Source organism: Equus przewalskii, chromosome 17, assembly GCF_037783145.1.
Source record: "Equus przewalskii isolate Varuska chromosome 17, EquPr2, whole genome shotgun sequence".
NCBI lineage: Eukaryota > Metazoa > Chordata > Mammalia > Perissodactyla > Equidae > Equus > Equus przewalskii.
The window spans coordinates 30055081-30067114 of record NC_091847.1 but is presented as its reverse complement, the minus strand read 5'-3'; the positions used below and the strand labels follow the sequence as shown (position 1 = coordinate 30067114).

The 12034-nt window shown below is 35.0% G+C and overlaps 1 protein-coding gene across 41 annotated transcripts in view; it reads left to right on the top strand.

Annotated features, from left to right (window-relative positions):
• ORC4 (origin recognition complex subunit 4) overlaps window positions 1-11704 on the top strand; it is a 77697-nt gene extending 65993 nt beyond the window's left edge. For all 41 annotated transcript variants that reach the window (XM_070579667.1, XM_070579696.1, XM_070579690.1 and 38 more), the window contains 5 exons: window positions 3828-3914; window positions 7919-8027; window positions 8776-8871; window positions 8955-9022; window positions 11248-11704. In XM_070579667.1, the coding sequence (XP_070435768.1) occupies window positions 3828-3914; window positions 7919-8027; window positions 8776-8871; window positions 8955-9022; window positions 11248-11436 (549 nt within the window). In that variant the 3' untranslated portion in view covers window positions 11437-11704. The remainder of the gene's footprint in view (window positions 1-3827; window positions 3915-7918; window positions 8028-8775; window positions 8872-8954; window positions 9023-11247) is intronic.
• The last annotated feature ends 330 nt before the right edge of the window (window positions 11705-12034 follow it).

The following is a 12034-nucleotide window of genomic DNA, read 5'->3' as shown; positions in this document are numbered from 1 at the left end:
CATTGTCCCTTCTCTTCCTACATCTGGAGTGGATCAGAGCTCTGGATCTTTGGCCTCTGAATCCTCTTTTCAGTGCCACACAGACTTTCACCTTCTACAACTCCTGAACTGATTGTCTTGTTACGACAGTGTGTTTTTCTGACTGCTTTAGAAAGTCAAATGCTATTTTTCATAGTATTTAAATGTCTGCACTTCCTAGGTTTTTATTATTTCTATCCCTGCTCACTTTCTTTTCCTAAGATGAGTACACAGCCCAGGTAGTTCTGTGCTGTCATCCATCTTTCTGTCCTTTCCAGCTCTATTGCATTCTGAGCATCTCAGAGTGGGTATATAAAGGAAGTAGATGATGGGAGTTACTGGTGAAGCATAACTCTGGATGACTCAGAGAATGGTAACCATATGGTAGTTGAGTGACTAACTCTGAGGTTTTTGGTCCTTTTTTGCTGATTCTATGTCACTGACTTTAGGGGCAGATGGTAGGAGTGAATGTGAGGACTATCCTGTCATCTTTCTGACAATCTTGCAGTTCTTCCATAAGGTAGAACGAGTACCACTTGAGTTTGTGTCTCTTAGTTGTAGTATTTTCTTCCCCTTTCCTAAGCATCATTTGCCACCTCCCTTTGGCATGCAAATAAATGGGCATCACTTGAAAAATATGTCAGCACCATGGCCAGAGGCCCTGTCCAGGAGGGTTTGGGGAGGCTGCGTTGAGGGAGCTATCCTTTCACTCAGTGCTGACTATCTAGGAAGTTTTTCTAATTCCAAGGTTATACCACAAGCAATGGTATAGATAACGGGTCACCTATGGAATCTCATCCAAGAAATATCTTCAGGGTAGGCTTGAACCTGGACATCCTGCTTAACTTGAATGTTTGTTTTAGCCCTCCTCCAAATGAGTCAGATAAGGAAGGAAAGTAAACACCATCTCTGCATGACAGAATAAGAGAAATCTCTGTGTAAAAGAACATTTAAAAGGACTGTAGCTAATTCTTCTCAAAAGACATTCCCCCAAAGTACAATTGCTCAGTTCAAGGAAGATTTACCTACTGTCTTAACCTTCCCTGTTTAGTTAACAGAAGTTGAGACAGTTTAGCAGTACTAAGAGACTTAGTACATAATGCTGCTGCCACTGAGTTATCCCTGAAGTAGCATGAGTCCTGAGGTACCAGTGTAATCCTGTAACATTCTGCTTTGAATCTGCCTGTAAAGAGGGCACTGCCAAGCAAATTGTGCAGTCAGCACAATAAGAACTTGCTCCTGTGACTGCTACTCATGTAAGTTCATCACTAAAAAGGAAACATATCAGCTTCCCTGAATAACAGGGAAGGTCTGCTTTATTTCCAGGAGTTTCCCCCATGTTCCTGTCAGGGGTGATGTCAGTCAGTCAGTCTCTGTCTTATTTCCCTTACGTCATTTCCTGAGCCAGCCATGAGGGAGTTTTCAATCCAGAGCAATAAGAAATTCAGTCATGTTTTGAAACCCAAGGTCTAATATCTTCAATGACTATCATATTTAATTAAATGTAGTAGGCATCCAATACATGGTTATTGATAATAGCCTTAGCCTTAACTTTATATATGTATAAATATATGTATGCTACAGATATGTATAGTTTATAGTGTTTGAGTGAACATGAAATTTAAAATGTAATGAGAGGTGTTTTTTAACGGCTTGCATATAGATCTTGTAGATGTTTTTTAAAAAAGCAGATTAGGGGGCCAACCCCATGGCTGAATGGTTAAGTTCATGCACTCCACTTTGGTGGCCCAGAGTTTCACTGGTTTGGACCATGGGTGTGGACCTAGCACTGCTCATCAAGCCATGCTGAGGCTGCATCCGACATAGGTGAGCCAGAAGGACCTACAACTGGAATATACAACTATGTACTGGGGGGCTTTGGGGAGAACAAGAAGAAAAAGATTGGCAACAGATGTTAGCTCAGGTGCCAATCTTAAAAAAAAAAAAGCAGATTAAGTAATTATAAAAGCAAGAGGGTGACAGCTTTCAGAAACAACGGGAGTTGGATTCACACCTCTGAAAATATAGAGATAAGCAGAAAAGCAGAGTATAGAAGATTCACCCTTTAATGTTTATCTTGTGTACTTCCAAAGGGTATTCAACCCTGTATATAGTAAAAAGGTACCAGCAAGTCTTTTAAAATAGAAAGAACTAAAAACAATGGGGAATGGGGTCTGTAACTAGGTTAATTTATTTACTGAGAACATAAAGCTTCATTCCATTAGACTAGAATTTATTCCTAAATCTGGATCTTCTTAACAGTGAAAGAAGTAGAGACATAAAGTTTTAGCTCTAGAAAATATAGAAGTACTTAGTTTTCTGAGCTTTTTTTTTTAAGGAAAAAGAATTCTTATCCCTTGCATATGATATTTGAAACATTATGTCAAGCTACTCCAAGCCTTTCTTGGCTCTGCCAACTCTGAATTTACTCTAATTTTTTCTTCAGTGCCAAGTGTACCTCACCTGTCATTAATCCTAATTCACTGCAGTCACTTGGCTCTTTTAGATACTGCTTTTTCAAAGGCCCTATTGATCTCTGAATTTCCAAAGCTGTTAGCTTCTTCTCAAAACATATCTTAATGTATCTTATCTTTTATATCTTAATTTAATATATCTTATAATATAATATATCTTAATTATACAAAGTAGTTTACATTGTTGATTACCACTTCCCTCTTGAAGTTTTCTTCCCTTAGTTTCATTGCTCTCTCAGATTCTCTTCCAGTCTTCAGTATCTTTCTCAATCTCTTACTTTGTTCCTCTGTTCCATCTACTGCTTAAATCTTGATAATCTAAGTTTCACTTCTTGACCACATCTTACTCTTTGCTGCTTCTGCGACATTCTGTCCCCCATAGTATCATCTCTGATGTTTTTCTTCCCCTTCTCAAACCCTTCCTCCCCTACTCCTTACTAGTTGATCCTCCATCAGACATATCTTCTATAAATGTCTTAATTCTCTCTTGTCTTCATACTGCTGTGTTAATTCAGACCCTCTTTGTCTCTTGTATGGACAATTGCCATTGCCTCCAATTAGGTTTTCCTGCCTTTATCTTTCTGCATAATCACTTTGCCAATAACTGCAATTCAGGATTACATGACTACTCATCTTCTGTCAGTATGCCACACTCTTCCTACATTGCTCATGCTACATGTTCCCTGTAATTGGAATCCTCTTTTTTTTAGCCTATTGCCTCATACAGTTTAAGCATTCTTTGTAATACTTTACCTTGTTTTCCCAAGTACAGTAACTTTTTTTTTAAAGATTTTATTTTCCTTTTTCTCCCCAAAGCCCCCCAGTACATAGTTGTGTATTTTTAGCTGTGAGTCCTTCTAATTGTGGCATGTGGGACGCTGCCTCAGCATGGCCTGATGAGTGGTGCCATGTCTGCGCCTAGGATCCGAAGTGGCGAAACCCTGGGCCACAGAAGTGGAGCAGGTGAACTTAACCACTCGGCCACGGGGCCAGCCCCCCAAGTATAGTAACTCTTATTCTCTGTTGTGTTTTGTGCAGCATTTTGATCATCCCACTAGGATAACTATATAGTTTCCTTTTTTAGACCAGAAATTTTGGGATAGTGAAGATTGCGTTTTATTTTTTTATCTATTAACATAAAGGGATAAGAAGAAAATCAATAGATTGAAAGTTTGATTTTGATTTCTGTGTTCTGAAAATAAGATCAGCACCTATTTAATGATGAATAAATATCAGATAGAGTTAATGAAGTACACCAACCAGTGAGGCACGTGATTATATTTAGGTTTTAAACTGCGTTATTCTTTAATTCTGTTTTGATTTTTTTTCCTCCAGTGTCTCTCAGAAGATAGAAGTGTGCGAGAAGTACTCCAGAAGCATTTCAATGTCAGCAAAAACCTGCGGTCTTTACACATGCTGTTGGTTTGTATTTGTTTTATTTTTATCACTCATTTTCTTTCACTTGGTAAAATTGATTAAAGCTATAGATAAATTTTGGGAGAATTAACATGTTTACTACATTGAGTCTTTCCAATCCCTGTATGTGGTGCATCTCTCTTTCCATTTAGTCCTTTGATTTCTTTCATCATCACTTTATAATTTTCACCACATAGATCCTGTATGTGTTTAAAGTGTATACCTAAGTATTTAATTTCCTTTGGAGTAATTGTAAATGATATTTTGTTTTTAATTTTAGTTTCATCATGCTCATTGTTAGTATATAGAAATGTGCTTGATTTTTGTGTGTTGATGATGTTTTCTGTGACCTTGCTGAACTCATTTATTCTAGAAATTTTCTTGTAGATATTTTGAGATTTTCTATGTAGACAATCATATCTGCAAATAGAAAGTTTTATTTTTTTCCTTTCCAATCTGTATATCTTTTCGTTTTTATATTTCCTTATTTATTTATATTTATTTCTTTGTCTTATTGCAATGGCTAGAACTTTTAGCACCATATTGAATAAGAGTGGTAAGAGTGGACATCCTTGCCTTGTTCCCAGTCTTAGGAGGAAAATATTCAATTTTTTACCATTAAGTATGATGTAAGCTGTAGGGTTTTTTATGCATGTTTGTTACAAATTAAGGTAATTCCTATTATTCCTAACTTAGTGAGATTTTATTATGAAGGACTGTTGGATTTTGTCAAATGTTTATTCGGTGTCAATGGATATGATCTATGATTTTTCTTCATTAGCATATTGATATGTTGGATTACATTGCATGATTTTTGAATGTTAAACTGACTTTGCATACCTTGAATAAATCCCACCTGGTCATGGATTTCACCAAGTAATTATATCCTAGGCTTAAACAGTATCAATAAAGGGATACTTAATTGTTCTGAAAATTAAAGTTCATCCTTCACTAACAGTATTGAATATTTCTAGAAAATTATCTTTGGAAAATACCTTTCAAGGAGAAAACACTTTTGGTTTTCTGAGTTTCTTCTTGGTCACTTTCATTCATAATAATAATAGATATCATTTACTGAATAGTGCATGAGCCAAGTAATATAGTTATTATGTCTAACCTTTGCAATAATCCTATTTTTTATCCTTGGGCATTTTTATCCTTACCTTTGAAGAAACTGAGGCTACTTGAGGTTAAATAACTTGCCGCAGGTCACACAGCTAGTAGAGGGCAAAACAATACTCAAATACAAAGTTCTCTGGCTTCAAGCTTATATTCTACTTTACCATGTGGTTCTGTTGTGTTTATTTACAGATTCTCCTTCCTGATTTCTATTTTTGCTCAGAAAATTTAAGACTTTTTTCCCTATATTCTTTCCTTCTTGTTAGCACATCCCTTTCCCATCCATCCATCGAAAGCATACTGCTATTTTCAGCAATAGTTGTCCTTATCATAAGGAATTTGGGGACTAAGAGTTTTTAAGAGTAAGGTTTTTAGTTATTTATATACCAAAATTAGACTTCAGTTACTAACTTTTGGTATATAGAGGATGTACACACACACCACGTATGTACACATAAATATACATATACACACACCTCTCGTTATTCTGAAAAATATCCCTGCCTCAAAATTGTCAACATGAACAGTCATTGTTTTGCCAGTTTCCTATTACACTTTTAATTCAAAGTAATAGCTTGATTTTTGTTTTGGTTTTTCTTGTTTAAGAAAAGTTTTGGAATTGGTAGAAATTATAAAGAAGAGGGAAAGACTTGATTGAGATTAGATATAGTTTGGGTACATTTTCAACAAAAAGTCTGGAGTTATACACATAGAAAAAAGCACCCTCATTGCATACCCAAAAGTAAATTCCAGGTTAAGAAACATAAATGTACGTACAAAAATAAAACTTTATGCGCCAGCCCAGTGGTGTAGTGGTTAAGTTCACGCACTCTGCTTTGGCGGCCCAGGGTTCATGGGTTTGGATTCCAGGAGCAAACTGACACTCCTCATTAAGTCATGCTGTGGCAGCGTTCCACCTTCAAAATAGAGGAAGATTGGCACAGATGATAGCTCAGGGACAACCATCCTCAAACAAAAAGAGGAAGATTGGTAACAGATCTTAGTTCAGGGCCAACCTTCCTCACCAAAAATAAATAAATAAATAAACTTTAAAAAATTTAGAAGAAAAACATAAGAGAATATATTTGTAATCTTGAGGTAGGGAAAGATTTCTTAGAGAAGATATACAAATCACAAACCATAAAAGAAAAGATGGATAAGGTTAATCACATTGAATTTCTAAATGTCGAGACACCAAAAATACCATAGAAAAAGTGAAGACTGGTTGACAGGATATATGCAATGCATGTAATCATCAGTACTATCCATAATATATAAACAGCTTCTACAATAATCAGTAAAGGAATGAGCTAAGAATATCAGCAAGCAATCTACCAAGGTAGAATCTCACATGACCTATAATATGCAAAGATGTTAACCTCTCCAGTAACCGGGAAACGGTACAATTTAAACTTTACAATTAAACCTTTTTTTTGTGCCAATCTAGTGGGTATCATTTTATGTCTGATGGTATGGTGGCTGTGACTGTTAAAATTTATTGCTGCTGGTAGTGTAAATATGAATAAGTACTTTAGAGAGCAATTTGGCAAATTAGGTGTCTAGTGAAACTCAAATGCATATGTAGACATATACAAGATTGTTTTTTGCAGCCTTGTTTATAATTGCAAAAAAAAGAAAATGAAATGACCGATATACCTAAATAAGGGAAGAATAATTAAATTGTGAATATATACAAAGGAATACAATACAACAGAAAAAACGAATAAACTAGAATTGATACTTTAACATGGGTAAATTCTCGTAACAGATCTTCAGTGAAGAGAGAAGCAAGAGTACAATATGGTATTTATATGAAACTTGAAAATTACTCTGTCGTCTAGGAATAAATATATATGTAGTAGGATTATAAGACATACATGATTTTTTTGTATAGGGAAGAGTAGAGAATCCAACCGGGGGAAGAGACAGTGACTCCAACTCTAGAAAGATTATATTTCATATGCTGAGGAAATGGTCATGGATATTCATTATGTTCTTCTCTTGCCTTTTTTTATGTCAAAAATAGTTTATAATAAAAGGAAAAAGAAAAGGTAAGAGAAAGGGAAGGAGCTACTGAGTACCTGGGTCCCTCCCAGTAGGGGAATGAAGGACAAGGATTGCCAAACTCTTTGCAACTAAGAACCCTGGACCCTGGTTAAAGTGGGGAAGAGAGTTTCACTATAAATATGTCCCAAATAGTACTTGGTACAGACTTACACTAAGAAATGATTCATTGTTTACCTGGAATGCAAATTTAACCAGATATCATGCATTTTTGTCTGCTAACCATGTTTAAATAACTAAATTTAAATTTCTAAAAATTACAAATAAATAAATCTTCAATCCAGGAATTATATTAGTTGTTGGAAAGACAATTAGCTACATGAAAAGTGGACTCTGCTTTCAGTGAGAGTTGTTTCTGGGTGTAATTTTGGCTTTTATTTTTTTCTTTTTTGTACAATTGAACATAAAGTAGCTAACTTCTGTCTGTCACTTACATTAACCTTGGACTTGTTGATTGAGTAGTATGAATGTTTATACAAATTACAGATCTGCCTGTTTGGTTTGGCTTTGAATAGTATTCTTATTTTTGGTCTCTTCTCCTTGCCCTACTTTTTCTTTTGCAGAGTTGTAATTACACAAGATATGCAAGTGGGAAGGGGTAGAGAGAGCAGCAAGAATGTTTTTTATGCTTTACATTTATAGAGTTATATGGTAAATGAATTGAAACATTATTTTAATAGAGCTAAATATGAGAGAATACCTTTCCCAAGCATTAATATTTACTTTCCTGTAAGAATAGACTCTCCAAATTAAGAAGTTTTGTTCAGTAATATCTCCAAAATGCCCAAGTAAATATGTAATTGTTTTGCTGATCCACATTTCCCTAGATGCTTGCTTTAAATCGCGTAACATCATCCCACCCATTTATGACTGCAGCAGATCTGATGGAGGCAAACCAGCTGTGTAGCATGGACTCTAAAGCAAATATCGTACATGGTGAGAAACCTGCTTGATTAGGACTTTTTTATAAGTTTGAGTTTATATAATTGATAATGAGTTTATATAATAGAATGCTTTTAAAAATTATAATTAACAATGGGTATAGTGTTGTATATCTAGAATGCTTTTATATCCATACAGCTTTTAACTCAGCCCTTTAAAAGGTATTATCATTCCCATATAAAGTGAAAGAAACTCAACGCTCTGCCTCCCTTGCCACAGTGCAAATCCAGCTAAAACTATTGTAGGCATTCTCATTGCACAAAGTGCTACTGAAAAGCATTGGCTTTTAACCATTTTGGTTTTGCTATCCCTTTTGAGAATCTAATGAAACTTCTCTTGAGGAAAAATTTTAGATATAATTTCCAGGGGTTTAGAGATTCTCTGAATCATCAAGGGCCCTATGTGTTTTAAAGTTACAGAATAATTGCAGCTTCAGTTTTTGTTTACTGTGGGCCATACCGTAAATGCTTGATAATATTATCTCTCATCCTTATAACATCTCTGTAAGTTTAGAAAGATCTTCGTTTTGCAGATAGGAAAACTAAGCTCAAGGAGGTTGAGTAACTCACTTAAGATTATATAGATCATAGTGACTGAAACACAGTTGAACCAAGGGGAGATCTTAAAGACGACCTCCCCGACTCCTCAAAATCATGATCATTCTATTTGGAGGACAGTTATTTCAATCTTATATATCAGAAGTAAACTATGACTCATAGTTTGTTTCCCTTTGTAACTGTAGGTCTGTCAGTCTTGGAAATCTGTCTTATAATAGCAATGAAGCATTTAAATGACATCTATGAAGAGGAGCCCTTTAATTTTCAAATGGTCTATAATGGTGAGATGAGTCTGGTAGTTTCTTTCTGACTCTAACCCACTGCTTATTTGAAGGTACTAACGTTGTCATTGCTTTCTCTCCAGAGTTTCAGAAGTTTGTTCAAAGGAAGGCCCATTCTGTTTATAATTTTGAAAAACCTGTTGTCATGAAGGTAAGATTTAAGTTCACCGTTATTTTTCTGCAGACAGGTATATTTTTACATCCGATTTGATTGTATATATCACAATTGCACTTTCATTAATTTTGAAACATTAGGTATTTATCATAGGAATTTATTTTCAAAACAAAAATCTAAAAATGAAATGTATGAATAATCCTGAAGAAAGCAGCCAGTTCTGTTAGTTTGTGTGGAGGTATACTGCCCTCTACCGTCTGTTCCTAGCACTTGCATCCTGAAAAGGAACTATTCATTACAGTCTATCAAATCTGTCAGTATATAACTATTCCTTTACAACCCAAGGGTTGGCTTTGTAATCTCGGCAGTTTTAAAAAGAGACAAAAATGCAGATATGAACCATTAAGAAACTAAAAGACAAAATATCATTGGCTGGTGAGGATATACAGAGAAAGTTTTATTAGGAGCTGGGTGAGGCATAAGTTTTAAAACTTGAGAAACTTTATTCTAGTGTACCATTGTTCACTAGAACTGTAATGTGAGCTATATAATTTCCTAATAGCAACAAAAAAGTAGAAAATTAGAAAAAGGTAAGATTAACGTTAGTATATTTTATTTAACCTAATATACCAAAAAATCTCAATCTATTATCAATATAGAAAATTATTAATAAAGTGTTTTCCATTATTTTCTTTTGTTGTAAGTCTTTGAAATTCAGTGTGTGTTTACACTTAATGCACATCCTGATTCACTAAATATTCATTGGAAATACTTTCTCTTTAGATTCCATAAAAATTTTAGTTGAAGAAGTAGAGTAACATTCTGAAATTGTTCCAAACATACTTAAAATTTTCTGATTGACTCAAGTATCAGTTTTAAATTAAACTGACTGAAAATTAAACTTTAAAATCGAGTATCACATTTCAAATGCTCAATAGCCCTATGTGGCTAGTACTTACCTTATTGGACAGTAGAGCTCTAGAGGACTTTAGGGGAATAAATATCTCTTTTTTTAAAGCAATGAACCCGTAAGTCTGTTAGCATCTCTTATAAGCCCTAGTGGTCAGAATATTATTTCGTGTAGCAACCAAAAAAACGTGAGTACAGGGCATTGCCATTTCTTGAAAACAACAGGAAAAGTATTTAGCATACTGGAGGTTTCTTTTTTAACCTCTTCCTAACATCCATATCTGTCTGATAGTCATAGTTTGTGGGTGTTGTATGAGTGAAAAGGGTTACCTGAGTATTTAAATTCTTATGAGTAATTTGCAGCTGCTCATTTCTGCATTTAAAATAAGAAAGTATTTTGTGCCTAGAAATATTTTAAATTTCCTCTATTTTATTCAGCCCCAAGACGTGCAGCCTCCAAGTGTTTTCTCATTTTCAGAAATGAATACTGTCGAGATATTTCTTTTTCATCAGAAGAATTTTTAAGATACATAAAGAATATATTCCAATGATATTTTTCAGAATGAGGATGTAAGAAAAGAAAGCTCAGGAATCTATTTCAGTGTATCAGTATTTAATGGTTGCTATGTCATGATTTAATGGTTTGTTTTCCTTCATATCCTAGTAAAATACCTAAAACAACAATCAAGGTTAGAAAAGAAATAATACATGCATATTAGAGGTGAGAGGGAGCAGACAGTACAGAACTCTGTTAAGGTGAGGGGATGGAAGAAGGGGACTTTGTGACAGGTTGTGGCAGTCTCTGTCGACTCAGGGAACCAGGAACCTGTCCTCCCCCTTCCATGCCCGGGGCACTCAGCTCAATCATTTATTTATAGGACCAGCTGAACAGGCTGGTGTACTCCTAGGGGGTCTTTCCTGCCTGCCTCTTTTTTTGCAGCTGTTTTAAACTTTTACACAGCTAAGTCTTACAAAGGTAGAAACAAAATGTAAATGTGAATTTGCGTAACCTAGGTAATTAGCCAAAAATTACTGGTCTCATCAGGTCTTGGGTTTTTAGAGAGAACGGGTTGAAACCCTTCATTAAGTACTAGGAGGAGATACGATATAGAATGAGGTTAGGAACAAAAGCCATAAAGTTTGCCCTGTTTACATTCAACAAAGCAGGGACTGGTAACTGTATATTGTGAGGTATGAAGTCTTTATGAGGTTGATGAGAATTACTTTTGAACCCTATTTATTTCTATTAAGTTTTGTTTCCTGGCGCCTGACCAAAACCTTAACTGTTCTCTGGGTTAACGTTGTTACTTTATTTCCCCTATTCAACCTAAACTATTTCTTTCGTCTTTCAGGCTTTTGAACACTTACAACAATTAGAATTAATAAGACCCATGGAAAGAACTTCAGTAAATGCACAGAGAGAGTACCAGCTGATGAAACTACTTTTGGATAGTACTCAAATTATGAATGCTTTGCAGAAATATCCCAACTGTCCTACAGATGTTAGGCAGTGGGCAACATCCTCACTAAGCTGGTTATGAATACAATCAGTGGCTTCAATTATGGAGTTTCAGGCATGCTTCTCTAACAGAACTAAAAGCTATTGTCCTTTAATAAGATATGTTATTACATTTTTTATATTTATGAACATGTATTTTTGTATTTATGGGGAACTGTTACACATGTACTAATCTTGGCTGTATCTTGCCTTTGAATCATGAGCAGTTACATGATTTATAATCCCAGTGATTTAGATTATACTGTAAGTAGCAGTTGAAAAAAATAAATGTGACTATTTTAGGCATTCAACCATATGCTTGTTCAACACTTGTGAAGTATTTATGTGGTACATTTGAAGAATGCATTTCAACCTAGCAGCCAAATGTTTTTATAAACTTTAAACAAAGCAGTAAAGAAACAATGGTAAGGATAGAGGTGTAATTGAGTAATCTTCTGGTCCAGTGGGAGGTGCTGCATTTTTTTTTTTTTTTTTTGAACCTATGGAAATTTTGGATTCTGTCCCAGGCGTAGGTCTTCCAGTTCAGGAGACTGACCAGTTTGGCTAGAAGATAGTTCACATGTATTTTGGGCAAAAGTTTAAACATTTTCTTCCGGACTGCTCAAAATATGGTACTCATA